The following is a 19,201-nucleotide window of genomic DNA, read 5'->3' as shown; positions in this document are numbered from 1 at the left end:
CCTTTCGGATTAACAACCAAAAATTGATCGATGTGTCAGGAATACCGCTGATTTATGAAAGGTGGTTATTTCTCTGGTATGGAGAATTTTATGTTCTCCAGGTGAAACCGAGTTCACCCAGCTCCAGCGTAGATTGATGTTTTAATAAAAATAAATAAAGGGGGGGAAGCTCGCCTGGTCTTTGGGGACATCAAGTCTCAAGTCGCAGAGTTAGACTAACAAATCAAATCGCATTATCTCTGCATTTCGTATCTCTGAATCGTGCCCAAACATCCGAGGCAGGAGGGCGCCTTCCTTTCGAAAGTTTTGCCGCGGCGCTTAAAAGTTCGCCTAACTAGCAGCCCGTGTTTCCTAAGCAGATCGGCACGGGGAGCGTCGCGTAATTGCGGTAAGTGGCAGGCCTGGCGGAGCCGGCGCGGGGCGAGCGCGGGCGGCGGGAGGAGGAGCGGGCTCCGGGAGGCGAGCCGGAGCCGCGGCGGCGCCCGTAGATGGCGCCCTGGCCCCACGCTAGGCTCGGGAGCCGCGCGGTGCCGGGCGCGCGCGGGCGGGGGCGCGGGCGGGGGCGCGGGGCGGGCGCGGAGCGCGGGGCGCCGCACTTGCAGTTGACTTGGACCGGGGCGGCGCGGCCCGGCGGGAAGAAAGAAATAATAATAATAAATCAAGCTTTTTGTTGGCATTTTAAATTTACGGCCTGGGCAGCATTTGGGGGCGGACGGGAGTCCGTGGGTCCCGGACGTTCGTGCGAGCGGAGGGGCTCCCCTCGAGAGACCCTAACCTGGCTGCGGCAGGCCTGGTGGCCACCGCGCAGCCCCCGTCCTCGCTCTCCGGCCGCGCGGCCCAGGCGGGGCACTGGCGCGCAGACACGCGTGGGTGCGGGCGAGGGTCGGCGGTGCGGCGGCGAGGATGCCAAGTTCAAAGCTGCCCATAGATCACCCCCGGGGGCGGCCAGGGCGGCCCAGAGGCTGCCCCCGCCCCGCGCGGGGTGCACTGACCGAGCCCGCGCCAGCCCTGCCGCCTCGGCTGCCGGCGCGCTCCGCTTTGCAATGTAAATTTCAGCGGGACAAATTGCTTATTAATAGTCTAGAAGAGAAGCGGGTTTCTTTCTTTCTTCTTTTCTTTATCTGTTTTTATTTCTGCATGGCCCCTAGCTATGCCCTGGGCAGCCTCGCCGCCCAGCAGTTTTCTCTTCATTTCAATATCCTAAAGAAAATGCAAATTTCCACAGTGTGGCCTTTTTACAAAGTTAAATTAGCAACAGCTTTAAGTGACTCCATTAGTATGGAAAACATACACATGTTTAATGTGGGAATAGCTTCCTTTTCACAGGGCTCATTCTGGGCTGTAAATTTAGCAGACCCTCGGACTGGTAAAGAATCACAGCGCGGCCAAATGTGTCACCAAAGGCGCACCCCCTGCACGGCCTGCGCCCGGCTCACCGGGAGGGGCCATCCCTCTGCCGCGCGCCGCCGGGTACCATGCGCCAGCTCGGATCCCTTAGAAGTCGCGCGGACGTGGGCTAAAGGGTTTGTGCAGGCGCGAAGGGAAGGAGGACTTGACACATTTCTGTCCAAGGGCAGTGTGCTCTCCCTTCCTCTTCCCAGCCTCTTCGTCGCAGTCCCTACAGCCGAGGTAATTCCCCGGGCGGGCTGACCAGGCCCGGCAGCTGTCCCCCACCAACCAACGCATTTTTGCGCACAGGAACGGATGCGTCCACACCCGGTTAAGGTGCGGCGGAGGGGCGGGCGAGTGTCGCTGCTGAGGAGGACGTCAGTCCCCGTGCCCGGCCGTCCACCCCACCCCCACCCCTTGGCTCTCTAGCCCCCCAACTCCTTTGCCCGTTTTGGCAAACCCGTTTCAAACCAGAATTTCACTGGCAAACTTTTTGCGCTCCGTTAGCTTTCAGATGAGGGCATTCAATTCTGTCCTGGGGTCTGGTTACCCCTTCCTTTACGTTTAAGCCGGTGGCGGGGCCCTCCACCCCCTCCCAGGAAAGAGTTAAGATTTATGGTGTGCTGGAGAGGTCTTGTTAGCATGTAATCTGCATTTTTTAACTACTGCGTAATAAAAAGTGCGAAGTTTTGAGACACCTTTCTTGATTATACCTTTGGCGATACTTTAGGTTTTACATTTAATTTGCATTTTGTTCTTAGTGAATATTGAAGTCTTGAGTGGAGGATTGAATTTTATTAGGACATCTGGACTGACAATATCAAATCAGACACCAGTGTCCCAAAGCATGCTAAAATTTCAGAGTTAATTAGAACGCAGTGTGTTTAATTAAAGCCAATTATAATATTTGAAATTATCTGATCGATCCGTGTTTCCACAGTTTGGGTCTGTTTAGGTGTTGATTGGCGCGCTCTGTGCGCCGTTCGATCTAGAAACTACTCAGGGGAAAGTTTGCTTTGTAAACTGGCGGGGGCGGGTGGGCGCGGAATCCGCGTCCGGGGCGCTGGCTCTGGCGCGTCCTGCCCGACTGCCTTAGGGCGCCGCTGAACGCAGCCCCGGAAACAACAGCTCGTTGTTAAACCGCTGCGCCTTTTCGGGTCCCAGGGACCGCGCCAAACGCCAACTGCCTTTCCCAGCTCAGGTGCTTCTCCCAAGCTTTTCGCGGAGAGGCAACCTTTAAGGTTGCTAGGTGCGTTGGGAGAAGCCCAGCTCGCAGAATGCGAGTGTTTGATTTGGGATTCTCGCTCTGGCTGAAGAGCCCCCAGGGCAGATTCAGAATGGTAGGGCCAGCCAAAGTGACAGAAGGAACCAGAGAAAAGTTAGGACAAGGAGACGATAATTAACTGTTTCCTTTCTAATTTCGCATGCTGCGGGAATCGAGTTGCGCCCTGGCGTTTTATGCCCACCTTGGAGAGCCCTGGGATTTCCAGGGAGAGGGTCGAGCGAATTCCGCGGCGCGTCCGCTGTCTCCCGCGGGACTGGGCACTTGGGGCGCACGTTTCTCGCCAGCGACGGCGTGGGCGCGGCGCTCACTGCCCTGGCCTTGTTGCCGGCGCCGGGCTTGGCCTGGATTTTGCAGACACACGTGGGCGGCAGTTAGGACCAGGCTTTGGGTGGACATTTCTGTGCGCTCTTGGGGTCACGGGGTCAGCGAGGCCTAGGTGCGCGGGTCGTGCAGGAGCTGCAGCGCAGCTGTTAGGCTGGGCAGGGAGCCTCGGCAGCCACCTGCCCTGGGGTAGGTGGAAGCCTCGGCGGCGTGGCTCTCGGCTGTGCGGCGACACTGCTCTCCCCACCCCAGGAGGCGCTGTTTGTCAAACTTGGCCGCTTAGACAAGAGGCGCCTGCATATTCCAGCTTGGAGAATTGAGCCTCTTAGGGTACTCGGGGGGTGGGTCGGGCTTTGCTAACCTTAACCTTACAGGATGAGGGGTTGGGGGGGGGGTGATGATGCAGAGAACTGGGGGCTGAGACCCTGCAGTGTTCACTTTTTACCTGTGGATCCGGTCAGGCCTCCCTGCTTTGTAGCAGAGGGCAGAGGAGCCCGTTGGTGCTCCCCGTGCGTCCTGGGCGAGGTGCCCAGTTACTTGCCTCGGAGGGAAGGCGGGACGCCCGCCTGGCTTGGGTTCAGTTCGCCACCTGACTCCTGAGAGCCCCATCGCTTCCATCTCTGCCCCGAGGTGGCGAAGGCGCTCTCTCTGGCCTGGAAAACCCACCCGGACCTGGTCCAGCCCCATTTATGCGCAGTTTAATAGGTTCGGGTGACCAGACACCAGAGCCCTTGCCTCCCCGGCCTCCCACAGCCCATCGGTGAGCGGGACCCAGCGGCACAAAGCCAAACCCTGGACGCACTCAGGGGCCTCGACACACTGACCCGAGGTGGGCAGGGTTTGCGGGTGCCTGGCTGTTCCACCCTACCTCGCAGTTCACAGGACTTTCTAGGTGTGCCTTCCCAGGATTTCGCTATTCTCGGCCCTTCGGGCCCCTGTGTGGCCTCCTTCCCGCCGGGGCCCAAGGTCTGCCAGGCTTTCCAATTTCTGGTTCTTTCCCTGGCCCCCGCCTGTGCGCAGCGCCGGGTCCTGAGCCCCGGGCCGGAGTGGGGCCGGCGGCCAGGTAGCCAGCGCAGGCTGAGCGTGACCCCCCAGGCGCGGAGGACGTGGGGGCGGGCCGAGCCTGCAACTCCGCACTGGCGGCGGGAACGCGAACCGCGGGGCCTTTGGCGCATTGGCTTCTCACCCTTTCTCGAGGGCTGAGTGGCAGGCCTCGCAGCCTGGGCCTGAGGCCACGAGCCCTTCGAGGGCGCCACGCCTGGACGCGCCCACGCGCCCCCCGATCCCTCAGGGGGCTCAGTTTCCAGGAACACCCCCTGCCCGGGCTTCTCAACGCCGGAAATGCAGTTTACTGCTCTTTGGAAGGCTGGTAGGGAGGGTCGGCTGGCTCCCCGGACCGGGCCGCGAGCGAGATGGGGCATTCACAAAGTAGCCTGAACGTTGGGCCGGAGTGGGCGCCGTGGCTGGCCTTACTCCCTGGGACCCCGACTTGGCCCAAGTTTCTGGATGACTCTTGAGGCTGGCACCAGCCCGCCTCTTGCTCTCCTGGCCTTGCACCACGCAGCAGTGGAGGCCCCGGGACTGGGGAGGTACAAGGGGGACGCTCACACCTGGTGCGCGGGGAACGGCCCCTTGCCCTCCCCGAGTGGGTAATGGGTGCACGCGGAGGGGCTTGGAGGCGTGCGGTGCCCGGGCCACTGGGCACTGCAAGGCCAGCAGGGTGGCCGGGCTGGGCCTGGGTGCGGACGCCGCCGGGTCGTACCGCCAGGCTCGGCCTCTGGTGGTGCCGCGGGTCAGCGGCCAAGCGCCGCCTCTGCCCTGCGCTCTGCACGCCGCTTCCCCAACAGGGCTCCAGGGGCGGCGGGCGCTGTCTCTTTAAGGTCACTGCCTGCTCCGGCACGACGTGGGGAGGACAGCTGGGCACTGGCCATCTGACTGACTCCGGCGTGACATCTGGGAGCCCACTGGTGTGTGGCACGCGAAGCGCTTGATGCCGCTATTTAAATGCAAATGTGAGGGGGCTCATTGAAGCCTCTCCCCGTAAATCCGCACAAAAGGAATACTTCCCACCCTCCGAGGAGGAGGAGGCGGCGGCGGAGAGGCGGCGGCGGCGCAAGGGCCACCCGTGCAAATCGCGTTGAGCGCGGGGCCCTGAGCGGTCGGCGTCGCCGTCTCGGCCCGCGGGGTTCCCAACGAAGGTCAGGCCCCGCCCGGCCCGGCCCCTGGGCGCCCGTCTGGCCCCCGGGAGCTCCCTGTGAGCGGAGGCTGGAGCAGCGGCCCGGCCTGCGCAACTTCCAAAGTGACAGCCTGTCTCTCCGCCCCCCCCCACTCGCCCCGCTCCCCCACCCCCGCTTTCCCTGCCTGGGTGCTGGGCGCCCCTAATTCCCCAGGAAGCGAGAGAGACGGGAGCGGGACTCCAGGGGGAGGAGGCTGGCGCGGGGACCTCTCCCAGCATCTCCCAGGGCGCCCAGGACTTGACCTGCAGTCCCGTCCTCCTCCCCAGCCCTGTGCTTCGGCCCTCGCTCCTCTCCGCTGCTTCTTCCCCTCCATTAACGCAAAACTCGGGGGTGGGGTGAGGTGGGGGCCGAGGGGCTGCCCTGCCAGGCTGCTCCCCAGCAGGCCCGTGTGGAGACCCGGCCGGGTCGGGCGGCCCTTGTGCCCGCAGCTCGGAGCCAGCAGTGGAGTGACAAAAAAGATAAAGTTGGTGAATGATAAAGACCGTATTTTCCACGCTTTGGGTGCGGGACCAGATGATCTAGAAAATGAGCTGAAATGGATTCAGCCTCCGAGCCTGTTGTGAGAGCAGCTGATTCCCCCATTTCGGGCCAGATGGCTGCTGAACACAGATTTGCATTCATTTTCCCTTAATATCGTCCAAAATACTGGGGCAGCTGCATTTGCTGTCAAAAAGGTTTAAAACCCCTTTTCTTTCTGGGGCAGGATCGTTACCTTATGTGATGGGCTTATAGAACTCCTTTCCCCTCTTTAGTCAACAGTATCAGATTTAGAAGGATTTGTTTTTAAACCTTCTAATTTGGTAATCAGATTTAAATCGCCTTGGCGCGTGTAATCTGAATTAAAGATACTGTAAATGATTTTAAGCATGATACTTTCGTTAGCGCAAGGAAGGGGGCACCTCCAAGGCGGGCTGGGCATTTTAGGAAGTGTGGTACAAAGGAAGCATTGTTTCCTATTTCCAACTTCATCTTTCCCCGAAAAGGCACTTTGCATATTCTGACAATAACACTCGCCTGCCGCTCGCCCTGCGTGAGCCCCCCGAAGCAGCTAAACACGCAGAGACAAAGCAATTTCTCCACCCCACCCTCCACCTATGGCCAACTTTATTTTGCGCTGTGCCTCCACGAAGAAGGTGTTCCTTTCTCCACTCAGTCTGATGTGGGTGGAAAGCTCTGGGCTTATTAGGAATACAGAAATTTTCTTTTAATTTATCGTGAATAGTTTCCATACACTTTGATTTAAGGTTATTAACATTCTATAGACAGTGGCATCTTTAATATGTGGCGATCGCTTCTAAAGACTAATCTCATTACCCTCAAATAGTCATAAAATATGATTTTATTATACTTACGTATTTAATTAGACGGCCGGCACCGTAATGGATTTTGAGATAGGACTGGCGCAACAGCTTTGATAATTCACTTATCTTTGGCAATAGTCATTAACCCCCAACACCAGCAAAATAGATTGCTTTCCAACACATCTTTTTTTTTTTTTCTCACCCCTTCCAAGAAGCGTGGGGGTCCCCAGATAACGTAAATCGGACTTCGATTTTTTCCCGATTAATTAAAATATTAACGTACACACACTGCCAATTCATGGGAAAAGGGAGTGCCACCCCATACCGGGCGGGGAGAGGGGGCCCTGCGACACACACCCTGAGACCTGTTTTGGTTTTGTTTTAATCGAAAGGGCCTGATTTCTCTCGGCTGGGAAGTGCCGGGACAGCTCCTGGTAGCCCCCTGGGTCTCTGCTCCTGGTCGTGCAGACGTCCTTTGGGCGGGCAGTGCGCCTGGGTGCCGAGTCCCCGCGGCAGGAGCTCGGCCGCCGGGCCCACGCGCTGCCCGTGCCCTGTTGCCCTCCCGATTCCTCGAAACCAGGTCGGGAAGCTGCGCGCCGCGCGCTCACCCGGGCCCGGCGGCACTGAGGGCAGGACCCGGGCGCCCGCGGCGTCCGCTCGGCTTTTAGAGAGGCTGGCGCCGGGGAGGTCTGGCTACGGCGCAGGGCGCGCAGCCGGACACCCGGCTCCGGGTCGCCGGAGAGGCCGGGCGCGCTTCCTGTCCGTCCGGAGAGCCCCGAGCCTTCTTTGTCACTCGCCGCGGTTAAGCACAGGCCGGGGGACGGGGTCTCCCGTGGCCGCCGGGAAAGACAGAGCATCTGGCGGAGCCCGCCTCCGACGTGGGTCCTCAGCCCGGCACTCGGCGGCCTCCGCCGGGGCAGGAAACACCGGCGCCCGGCGAGGCCCAGACGGGGGCAGACCGGCCCCCCAGCAGCCTGAGGTCTGTTTAGAAACCAGGCTGAGCTGCGCGCCCCGCCTTGGCGAGGGAGCCCTGCCCTCTCCACCCGCCCCCACCTACCTTCCTCTTCCCCCCCCGCCCCCCCCCCGCGCCGTCCCCACTCGGAGGCTGGCCCCTGCAGCCCCCTCCCTGCGGCCTGCCCGCCTCTACCCACTTGTCCCTTCGGGCCGCCCCAAGGCGCGCTGAGGCCCCGTGGCGTGTACTGCGTGCATTTGGGCAACTTGGGGTGCCTCGGCACTTCACCCCCTCCTCCCTACAGTGTTTGGACCGTGCGGCCGATTTGGGGAGGAGGTATTGGGGGGCCAAGCAGCGATTGTGCACTGGCTGTTTGTTTCATTTCGAGCTTTATTTGGGCGAGCGGGAACTTCCCGGGCTGCGGGTGGGCGCGAGGAGCCGCGGAGCGCGGCCGGGGGCGGCGGCGGCGGCGCGCGGTGGCGCTCGGTGGCGGCGGGGCTCGCGGGGCTCGCGGGGCTCGGGCCGGCTCGCGGCGCCGTCAGGCAGTCAGTCAGCGAGCGCGGCGGCGGCGGCGGCGGCGAGGGGCGCGGCGAGGGGCGGCCGCTCCCATATATGGCGCAGGCGCCGCCCCCCGACGTCACCCTCTGACAGCGCCGCTCCCGGGGGCTTCGAGTTTTGGCTCCCGGGAAAGGGTCCATTCCTCGGGGAGAGAGGGCTGAGTTTTGTGCGCCTCCGTCCGCTGCGCGCGCCGCTCCAGGCCCCGCCGCGCCCCGCCTGCGCCCGGGACTGCGCCGCGGCACTCACTGCCCCGTTTATTTGTCTTTGGAGCAGGCGGGCCGCGCCAGAAGCGGGCGATCCCGCAGTGTCCTGCAGCCGCGGACGCCGCCTGGCTAGGATGACACCACGTTGAGCGCGCCTGCAAACAACAACAACAACAACCGCCGCCGCGGCCACCGCGTCCTGCTCCTCCGAAGCGCCGCCGCCGCCGCCGCCGGTGTAGCCGCCGGTGTAGCCGCCTCCGCGCCCCCCCGGCCGTCCGGAGCGCCCCGGCCGCTGGTGTATGTGGCGCCTGCCCGGGACGGGCTGAAGCCGGCGGCGGGGCCGGACCGCAGGCGCCGAGCAGGGCGAGCGCGGCCAGGGTAGCCGCCTGCCGCCGAGCCCCGAGCGCCGCTGCTCGCGGAAGCGCTTTCGGCCGGGAGCTGCGGCCGCCGCCAGCAGTTTTCATGTTTGGGATTCAGGAGAATATTCCGCGCGGGGGGACGACCATGAAGGAGGAGCCGCTGGGCAGCGGCATGAACCCGGTGCGCTCGTGGATGCACACGGCGGGGGTGGTGGACGCCAACACGGCCGCGCAGAGGTACGTACCGGCCGCCCCCGCGCGCCCCGGCCCCGGCCCCAGCCGCCGCGCTCCTCACCGGGCCGCTGTCCCTTTCCTCCCGCAGCGGCGTGGGGCTGGCGCGGGCGCACTTCGAGAAGCAGCCGCCCTCCAACCTCCGGAAGTCCAATTTCTTCCACTTCGTGCTGGCGCTCTACGACAGGCAGGGGCAGCCGGTGGAGATCGAAAGGACCGCTTTTGTGGACTTCGTGGAGAAAGAGAAAGTAAGTGCCCGCACACCATCCCACCTTCCACCTTTCTACAAGTGGGAGGCGGGCGGTGCCCGCGCGCGGTGGCCCCGCGTGCCCCCCTCGGCGGCGGGGACCGCTCGGCGAGGCGCCCCCGCCGCCGCCACGTGCGGCCGCCCGGGCCACCGCCGAGGGGCTGCGCAACTTCTGCGCGCCCCCGGACTCGCTCGGGGCGAGGAGGACGCTGGGCTTCCAGCGGGAAAGTGACATCACCGCGCCGCTCCCAGCTACGAGTCCTGCCATGTGTGAGGCCGCGGGGCCTCGGTGGCGCAGGGGGACCGAGCGCGGTGGCCGCGCCGGACGCCGATCGCACTAAACGCAATTATTTATCGTTACTTTCAGGAGCCCAACAACGAGAAAACCAACAACGGCATCCACTATAAACTGCAGTTGCTGTATAGCAACGGTAAGTGGCCGCCGCCGCCGCCGCCCGCCCCGCCCGGGCTCGCCCTCCTTTCCCGAGACGGCTAACGGACTCAAAGATTGCGAGATTAAAATGACACGGATGTAAACACGAAATCTTCTCGTGGCATAGAAGGAAACCAAAACATAAACGATCAATAAGTCGATGGCACTTCACATGATTAACCGGTGGGGCTCGAAGCAGAAAGTAAAAAGGGGGATCGATATGGGGCTTCAGGAGGACATCACTTTTAAGTGACTTTTTTCAATTTTGCAAATTAATGTTAATTATGGAGATGGGGGCAGCTCCATAAGCGGAGCGGAACTGACTTCCTGTGCACGAGTTTTTGAAAAAAAAAAAAAAAATCCTCGAGAGACACTAGAAAGAGTTCAAACTCTTCACTCAGTTTCCATTTCATGCTTTCTGTTTTCTAAAAATAAATGACCACATGGGCCCACCCGGTGCAGCCACCGGGCCTGCTCGCAGCCTGGCCAATTTGTTGCACCTTCCAGTGCAAACCCTAAGAGTCTTAGAGGTTCCGGATGAGGAAAAGAAACTCAGAGCAGGGGAAGCGATTGGGCTTCCCTTTCGCCTCTTAAAGGGCATGGCTGAGTTTTGCTGCATCACGGCCGGCAGCAGCAGCCCCGTGCCTCAGGTGCCCTTGCTAAAATCCTGATGAGAATTTATCCCTGTTTTTTTTGCAGGAGTCAGAACGGAGCAGGACCTGTATGTGCGCCTCATAGACTCAATGACCAAACAGGTGAGAAAGTTTAAGCCTCCGCACTACTTTCCACTGTTCGGCTGGGTTGTCCTGGGGTGGAGAGGAGGGCAGATGGGTCTCTGGACTTGTTTTCCACTTGGCTTCCTTGACATGCTAATGAGAATTCCATATTTATTGGAATACACGATGCGATTGGTAAAGTAGTTACTGTTGTCATCACAATAGGACATATATGCTCTAGTAGATGGCTTGTGCGTGGAATCCAATTGTCTTAATTAGCTATGGTAATTAATATTTGACAGAGAAATTTCAGGAGGCTCCCCCTCTTGTATATCTTTAAATGTTTCTCTCTCTCTGCTTGGAATCATTTCATTGATTTTTTTTTTTTTTTCCTATAACAAAGGCAACTAACTCCTTTCCAAAGCCCATTGAGTTGGGCTTGATTAGTTCATTTTTCCCCCCCTTTCCGGTGTGATGGTCTAGTAACGCGAGACGTTGATTTGGATTTAAAAGTGAAATGTGTTGGGGTGAAAAGTCACCTTGTTCTCCGCTAGCCCGTCTTCACCTCTCAGCCTCCCCTCTCCATAATTCAAACTCCCAGCTCCAGGGGTCACCCACACCCGTCCATTGCTCTGGGAGCTGCCTCTGTTCCCCTCTCCCACCCTCTGTCATACCTTGTAAATAACATAATTACAAGCGGTTCCTTATTAAATTATTTAACCTGTCTTGGTCAACTTTTCCGATGATAACTATTGGCTATCAGTAATGTGATTAAGTGCAGAAAAGCGATTCATTGCTTTTTCACGCTGTGCAGTCTGGCTGGTTTTGTGCTGGGTGGTACTGTTGTTTAGTCGTTGTAAAGATCTCCCCCCACCCCCACTTTCCTTAAAATGGTGTTGGGGGAGGGGCAAGTTCCATGCGAAAATTAAATCCACGAGGCACAGATGGATTTAGAATAGACGTCCGAGGTGGGCTTCAGGCTTGGAAATGGAAGTAGAAAGTAGCACCTCCGTTGTTGATGGTAACTTTAGGGGTTGGTGAGCCAAGCAGGACAGGAGTTGGGTGCTTCCTGCAGCCCAGGACGCAAGCTTCCCACTCTCGGCACAGCAGTTAGTTTTTTCGGATTTTACTTCCCCTTTAAAAAGTTGGTCCTGACCTAGGCAACAAGCGCGTTGGAGTTTAACGTCTGCAGCGTAAAACACTTTGGTTTTCTCTCAGGGTAAAACCGATCTTACAGGTAAAGTAGTGTCTTTGTCAGAAAGACGGAGGCAGCTGTGTGCCCTTTGGTGATTATTTCACTGGGATTCAGAGAAGCCCCGAAACGGGGCTGCTGGTTGGCAGGGTGCGTCTATTTCCTTTGTACAGGAGGGCGAAATGTTGTCGGAACCGCAGTGGTCTAATTAAGAGGTGGGTGCAGGCAGCCGTGAGTTTCTCTGGTTTGCATAGAGGAGGCGGCTTCGTTTTCAATGTACTCTCATTGTTCATTTAGCCGTGCACCTTTGCAACATAAACAGGGCTGAAAATAAAGGCATTTAATCTCCTCTCACTGACGGGGATGGGGGGGGGGGTGGGGAGAAGGAAAGAAATAGCCCAGTAACTGATCAAAGAGTCAATGGCGCTGAACCGACAGTTTATGGATTTCTGTTTGTGCTACAAAATAAAAAATAAATCAAATATAAATACGGGGATCCATCGGAGGACAAGCCGGGCTCTGAGAAGTGCCGGCGCCTGCCGCGGCCAAGCGCCCCGCAGCCCCAGGCGGCCCATCGCTGCCGTGGTTCCCAGCGGATCCGGAGGGAGGCTGGGGCGGAGGGGCTCGCGGGGACCCTTCCCGCTTCCCAGAGGGCAGCCTCGGGCCTTGTCGAGAAAGGGCTTTGTCCGCCTGGAACTGGAGGCAAGTGTGAGAAATGCCCGAGGAGATTGGAAGTAATTTCCAGATAATTTTCGGTGCCGGGGGGGAGGGAACTGGAGAGGGGACTCCCCTCCCCCTTCCGTGGAATTTTTCTGCCGGGAACTTGCGGCTCTCGGCCCCCGCCCCCTGCCCCTCCCCCAGTGACCTTTCCCCCCGTTTTTTTCCCTTTTTCTGCGAGGCCGGCGGTGGGGCTGGTGCGGGCGGCCCCCGGCTCGGGTTCCCGGCGGCGGAGCCGGGCCGCGCGCGGTCGTGAGCGCACCTCGGCCTTCGCACCATCTGGCGGAGCCTCTGCTCAAAACCCACCCGAGCGTGTGCGCAGACACTGCCTTTTTACCCGAGAAAAATCATTGTTAGCAGTTTCAAAATAAACACCAGATTGGCCATTAGCACTTTCTTTGCAAATATCATCCGGCGAGGAGCACGTGGCCGCGCGGGCCCGGGCGCCCCGGGGCCTTGAGCACTCCTGGGGGCGCCCGGCGCGGCCACGTGCGGCTGCTGCGCCCCGGGCCCGGCCGCCCACCGCGGGCACCTGGCTCGGGCGGGCAGGCCGGGAGGAGCGGGGCGCGCGGCCGCCGCGGCGGTCGCGGCTCCTCGGCGCCGGCTGTTTGCAGCACGCAGACTGGAACTCCGGCGAGACAATGGCCCGAGGACGCGGCCCGGCGCGGCCAGCCGAGGGGGCCCCGGCGCCCCGAGCCCCTTCACGCCCTGCGCCCGGGCCTCCCTACCCGCCTCCCCCCACCCCTACTTCCAGCACCCAGCCTCCGGCGCGGCCGCCACCCTCCCGACCCCCGGGCCCCGCGCAGGCCCTGCGGGCGCCCGGGAGAGCAGGCCGGCCGCGGCCTAGCCCTGCGCCCCGGGGGCGGGGGGGGGGGGGGTGGTGGTGGTGCGGGGAGGGGGCTCTGCCGGGACGGTGGCCTGGCTGGGCCGTGACGCCTCCCCTGGCCCGCAGTGCACCTGCCGCCCGGGAGACCCGCAGCGCCCGGGGCGACTGGGCGCCCAAGCCGCCGGCGCCGCGTAACCCCCGCCTCTGCTTGTCCCCCCCCCCCCGCGCAGGCCATCGTGTACGAGGGCCAGGACAAGAACCCGGAGATGTGTCGCGTGCTGCTGACCCACGAGATCATGTGCAGGTGAGCGGCGGGCGCGGGCAGCAGGGGCGCGGGCGGCCTCGGCGCCAGCTGCGTCCACAAAGGACGCTGCCTGCAGGCGCCACCACCCCGCCCAACTTCGGGCCGGGCATCGATTGAAATGCAATCGGCCCGAGTCTGCACCCCGAGCCACCGAGGAGCCCGTTCTCCTCTCTCCCTCCCCGGCGGAGACGACCAGCGCCACCGGCTGCTCAGCAGAGCGGATTAATTCGTGCAGTCAAAAAGGAAAACGGGTCCTGGGTGACGCCTCTGTCCCCGGAGCCGGAGGAGTCAGAGAGCGCTGGGACTCATTTTACTGCTTCCTTCGCAAGCACTGGCGTCCCGAGCTCTGCAACTGTCTGTTACTGATAAAAAAGGAAACTCTTCTGTAGTTATGCCAGCGCTAGCCTATGTGAGAATTGGATTGTGATTCCGTCAGTTAACCTCTTCCCCAGAGTGGCGATGCCTCGTCCATATTGTTGTTAGATTGCGCGCGCGTTCCTTGAGATCTCTGTCAGAAGAGCAGTTTCCCACCTGTTTTTTTCCAAGTACCACCAGAGTCTCACCCCTACATGGCAAATAAAAATGCATCATTGACTTTGCATGTGCCGCACGTGAAATATAGTCGCAAGGCGTAGCCAGGGCCTGGGTCTGCAGGCGACAGTAGCAGGCCGCAGACTCTGAGGGGCATACTCTGCCTGGCTACGGTGCCTGTTGCCTAAATGCCATTTCTGAGCAGACATATTGTTACGGCGCTAATATACAAAAGCTGACTTTTTCTCATATCAGGTAATAAATATAAATTACAACCAATAAAGTGGAATTTCTTTATTATCCACTTCTGCATGTACTGCAATTAACATAGAAAGCACACAGATGTGATTTAAGCTCTAAGTGGAAGACTGTAGACTTTCTTTAATCACTTTAGCTGTCAGCTTTAAAAGGCTTTATATACTTTGCCAACCATATGGTGTTAATTTAGCTAATTTAGACATGTAACCATTATACAAGTATGCTTTTTTAAAATGCGAGAAGCATAACATTTTTGTTTCGTTTCTGCTTTAATTAAAGTTTCAATAACGGAGTGAAGGTGGGCTTAAAGAAGGAACAATGGAAGTTTCTGATAGATTGATGCGTGCCTTTGTGGTTATAATTAATAAATGCCCAAAAGAAATATTGGTTGAAGGTGGCATCTTGCACCTTTTCCAGAAATAACAGCTTGACAATTAGAGGTAAACAAAAGCGGGAGCTGTGAAAAGTTATTCCCAAGCCTCCTGCCTCCCCTTCTCCTCAGTTCATTGCAAAGACAAACACCGAACACGCTTTCCATATTTTAGCATCAGAATTTCTGTAGGAGCCGGGCTGCTCTCCGAGGGTACCAGATACTGTTCAACTTTGTTCCTTCCGGTAGAAACTTACATCATGAGTGTAGCCGCAGAGCACACGAGCTCCCTGGGTTTACGTTTGCCAGACTGCTGTGGTAGGAGGACTTGTTGTCTCCACTCAGACCGCTTTAGTGTCAGGCTTCAAAAAAAAAAAAAAAAAATAAATTACAAGTTGGGCATAAAAGGACGCAGCGCGTATTGAAACCAGTGTTTACCATTGCTCCACAGCCGGTGCTGTGACAAGAAAAGTTGTGGCAACAGAAACGAAACGCCCTCAGACCCTGTAATCATTGACAGGTAAGGATGACTTCTTCATTTCTCAAAACAAACCCGCAGCAGCAGCCCAGCCCTTTCGCTTGTGCTCGGTTTCTAGCTGCTCCGTTTTTTGGAGTCTGGTGTGGAGCTCATCTTGTGAGTTGCACCATTTGTTGTCCGCGTGCGTTATCATGCACAGGTGGGTTGACTTGGAAACCTGGTGGCTCGCTCTGTGGGGATTCAGTAATTGCTTGCGAGTTGTCAAGGGAAGCAGTATCATCTGCCACTGCTCTCACTGTGAGGAGCACTTTATGCCTAGAGATTTGCTGGCTTTCAACCCAGAGATATGTCATAAAATGCTTTTTGCTAATTTGTTAACAAGTATTTCATTTTTGCCTTGTTTTTATCTCGGATGATAGCTGAAGTTGAGACTTGGGTGGCGTTGACTGTTGTAATTGTTGCCCAGTGTTAGAATGAATTTAATCTGCTCTCAATTAGTTGCAAAATGTCTCCTAATTTTTTTCCAATTGTGGCTGTCGCTTTATGTCAAGTAGCAAATATGTAACTAACAAACCAAAGTTGTTATAATTGAAACTAATTACACACGCTGGTTACATTTTCCAACATTAATTTCCATAACTAGATGAGCTGTATGCATTCTTTACCTTGCTGCTTTTCATCTTGTGATTTATCATATTCCTTGGGCAACGTTGCATCCTTTTAAGATACTAATCATTAGTCCTAATAGTGCTAATGTGCGTTTGGCATTGCTTTGGTCGAAACAACAAAAACATCCCCTTCCACCCTCCTCTTCCAACACTCACCCAAATTGCTGGCTTTCGGTGACCTGGAGGAGAGGAGGAGTCCTTTCTTCCCAACAGTGGGAGGAACAGTAAGAGGCCCAGTGTGTGATTGACTGCAGATTTCGCAATTGGTACCCAAATCAAATAAATGTTAGGCGTGTACATATGACACCAGTTTTGTGAGGCAGAGGGTTAGACGGTTTTGAAGAGGGGTTGAATTTCAGCAGCTTTCATTACAAAGTTATCTTTTGATCGTGAACTTTGCTGTCCAGTGTCTGAAAAATTAAACCCGGAAAACTCTATGAGTTAAGCCTAAAGAAATATGCACCACCAGTGGAGAGCAATGCTAATGTTTAACTAGCTGGGATAGCTGTTTGCTTAGTGGAGAATGTTCGGTATCTGACAGAGAGGACAGCTCTCTTATTAGTAATCAAATAGGGCTGACCAGTTGTGGCCGTCACTCAGGCAATTGAGAACAAGTTCAACACTTTATAGAACTCCAACTCCAAAAATCAATAGAATTATATTTGTCTTTAGTGTGGTGGCTATGGAAATCGTACGGCCTTGGATTGTCGTCTCGTCACCGAATTCATTTTATTTTGTTTTTGACTGGCTAAAAGTGTTTGAGCAGCTCCTGGAATCTTGTCTGAGCGTGAGATGCCTGAAGAGGCGGTGTGTGTTTGTTGGCAGTGCAGGATTGTGAGGCGTGCCTCTTTTGGGTTGTCTTCGGTTGGTGAGATGGTGAGATTTTAGAAAGATGACTTCCTTTTAAATTGTGACGTCGTCAGCACAGTAACGGAGGGGTCGTGTCGATTCCACGAACGTTTGGGATACTGTGTGTTCCCTTCAAAATCACATTGGGTTTGTGTACCATTCAATCATTTATCGACTGTTGATACTGAATACCTTTTAATACTCCGTTTTAATCCACGCGGTGGGAAATATCTTCCCTTGATATGCAGAAATGTCCCCTTTCATTCTTGTCTGGATGCTCTCTTCTATTTGGTTAATTGAAGTGTGTGCCGAGATTACCGAAACCTTTCTAGTCTAAGAGAAGTGTGTGATCATTTGATATTCCAGAAGCGTGAGAGGAGGGGAAAAATGTAAAAACATTTGGCTAATGGGTTTACCAAGTTTATTTGAATAAGGAGGATTGCAGCCCCATTTACGCCTGGCGTAAATGCTTTGGAGGTCTTAATTATTGATGAAAAATCTGCTTGGCTTCTAAATTCAAAGATAGGACAATTTTACAGGAATTTTAATCACGTTCCACGTTAGGGGTTTTGAGGTAAGGATAGTTTCTTAAGTAATGACAGACAGAACTGAGAACAGACAGGGCTGATGGGGGGGTGGGAGGGAGGGGAGGGTGGGTGATGGGCATTGAGGAGGGCATCTTTTGGGATGAGCACTGGGTGTTGTATGGAAACCAGTTTGACAATAAATTTCATGTATTTAAAAAGAAAAAAGAAGTAATGACAGACAGAACGTACATTTTTAGCGTTCTTGAGAGAGCTGTCACTGACAGTGGATAAACCCTGCTTATTCTCTTGCCTGATGGAGATGCTCGTGAAACTGTTGCTGTATTGGCTCCTTCTCCAGTTTAAGGGTCTGTTTCTAGGGGAAAAGCGAAGAATCTCGCGTTCGCTAGGGCAAGTTGTGTTAATCAGAGAAAGAAAAAAAAAAAAACACACCTGCAGGAGGGGAACATCTTTAGAGAGGTGCAGTCAGTCCTTCACAGCTGAGATGAGTTTCAATTCCATAATGATAGTCATTTCTGGGGGGGAGGGGTGTTGCCTCCTAAAATTAGTCGCTCATGTTGAGTTTCTAGCCTGTGCTCCCTCTGGAGTATTGCAGGATAAAAGATCCCATCAGATTGGTGAGTCAGTCTACAGGTCCCCATCAGCAATGTCATCACTTGGTTAGTTGGCTTAAAAAAGAATTATATACAATGTGCTTCGCCAGCTCCTTGTGGCCTTTGGATACATTTAGCAGGTTCTGACCAGATAAGGCATATTTGTCCTGAGGATATAAACCAATAATTCCAACCTGAATTGAGATCAATGGGCCCACGTTTGTTCTAACCCACACCGAGCCTCTTCCGGCACGCTGAGACTGCTTCTCTGTGTTATGAGAACAGAGGAGTAAGCTTCCCGCTCTGGCAGGGAAATCACATTCTATAGACTCTGATACCTTAAATCAATTAATTACACAACTTAGTTGTCTTTCAGAAGCATTAAATACTCACGAACAGCATGGAAGACACGCTTCAGAGGAAAGAAGGGGGAAAAGTGAGGATATTTTGTATTATCAAACCCTTTTAATTTACCGTGAAGGTTTCACCTACGTTAACTGTCGTCTTCCTCATAAAACAATGCCAGACAAACCATCTTTTATAGCTCCGAAAATACAATTCCACTGCAGTTGACGTAAGCTAACGTCACGACTTGTGGGGTAAAGGAAAGGAGAGGCATCACGCTGGGAAGTAAAAGCACGGTCAGTGGACGCTACGGGACAGGGTCCACGGTAGATCGCGGTGACCTGTGGGGAGCCAGACGCAGGGAGGGAAAGGTGTGCGTGTGCATATGTACCCAGGTGCACGTGTGTGTGTGTGTGTGTGTGTGTGTGTGTGTGCACATGCATATGTAATTTCTTACGGTGTTCCTGAAAAGGATGGGAGTATCATTTTCCTCATGGAATAATGTTTTCTGGGAAAACACAAAAGCAGATGGTTTTCATTAGGAACACCCATTGTCCACATATCCCAACTATGAACAGATAAATCTCTCTCGTTTCACCCGTACATTCCAAGGGCTGTAAATGATTACAGGATGTCGGTGTGGCTGCTAAACCAGAACCACACTTTGGCTCTCGTGCTCCCCCTGTGCCATCCTGGTGAGCGCGCCCGGGCCCTCCTGGAGGTGCCCAGCAAGGCACGCGCCCTCGCCTCCCTTGCGCACTTGGCCCCCCGGGTGGACCGGGGGCGCCCAGGCCCGCGTGTTGCAGCCCGCGAAGCGGCGGGCGCCGGGCGCCGTGACCGTCCACGCGGGCCGGGTCGCACGCCGTGTGCTCGCGCGGTGCTGGGAGCGTGCTCGGCGGGGCGGTTCCAGATGGCACGGTCTCAGGCGTCCTGCTCGCTGGCACCTCCATGGCAGGCAGCGCCCCCTCCCCGGTAAATCTGGCATCGGTCTATAGAGTCGGGGAGACTTCTCATTCCAAGTCTGTCCTACTTTCCTGTCTGGAAGCCAGACATCTGTTTATCCCATTTTCTTTCATACAGAGTTTGGAATAGCTTTAGTTTGGGGGGTGGGGGGTGGGGAGGGAAGTTTTGTCATATTTAACAGCTGTTACAGAATTTCAACCCTGTGGGCTCTGAAAATACTTTTCGGCTGACCTCAGATTTTTATACATAATCGACGTGGGGTTGTAGAAAAATATTATTTACTTAACCTCTCATTGTCTGTGATTTCACATCGTCCTTACTCTGATGTGC

General features: G+C 56.2%; 1 protein-coding gene across 13 annotated transcripts in view; it reads left to right on the top strand.

Annotated features, from left to right (window-relative positions):
* The first annotated feature begins 369 nt into the window (after positions 1 to 369).
* The window catches only part of EBF3 (EBF transcription factor 3), a 128,011-nt gene continuing 109,179 nt past the window's right edge, over positions 370 to 19,201 (top strand). For 3 of the 13 annotated variants that reach the window (XM_045439259.1, XM_045439258.1, XM_045439261.1), the window contains exons 1-6: positions 8,175 to 8,842; positions 8,928 to 9,084; positions 9,451 to 9,514; positions 10,216 to 10,271; positions 13,198 to 13,271; positions 14,882 to 14,950. In XM_045439259.1, coding sequence (XP_045295215.1) covers positions 8,709 to 8,842; positions 8,928 to 9,084; positions 9,451 to 9,514; positions 10,216 to 10,271; positions 13,198 to 13,271; positions 14,882 to 14,950 — 554 coding nt within the window. In that variant the 5' untranslated portion in view covers positions 8,175 to 8,708. Of the gene's footprint in view, positions 389 to 8,160; positions 8,843 to 8,927; positions 9,085 to 9,450; positions 9,515 to 10,215; positions 10,272 to 13,197; positions 13,272 to 14,881; positions 14,951 to 19,201 lie in introns of those variants that run through there. The other 10 variants (XM_045439265.1, XM_045439254.1, XM_045439257.1 and 7 more) reach the window with 7 other exon arrangements.

Source organism: Leopardus geoffroyi, chromosome D2, assembly GCF_018350155.1.
Source record: "Leopardus geoffroyi isolate Oge1 chromosome D2, O.geoffroyi_Oge1_pat1.0, whole genome shotgun sequence".
Lineage (NCBI taxonomy): Eukaryota > Metazoa > Chordata > Mammalia > Carnivora > Felidae > Leopardus > Leopardus geoffroyi.
Note: the sequence above shows the minus strand (reverse complement) of the source record. Positions and strands in the feature narration are given on the sequence as shown.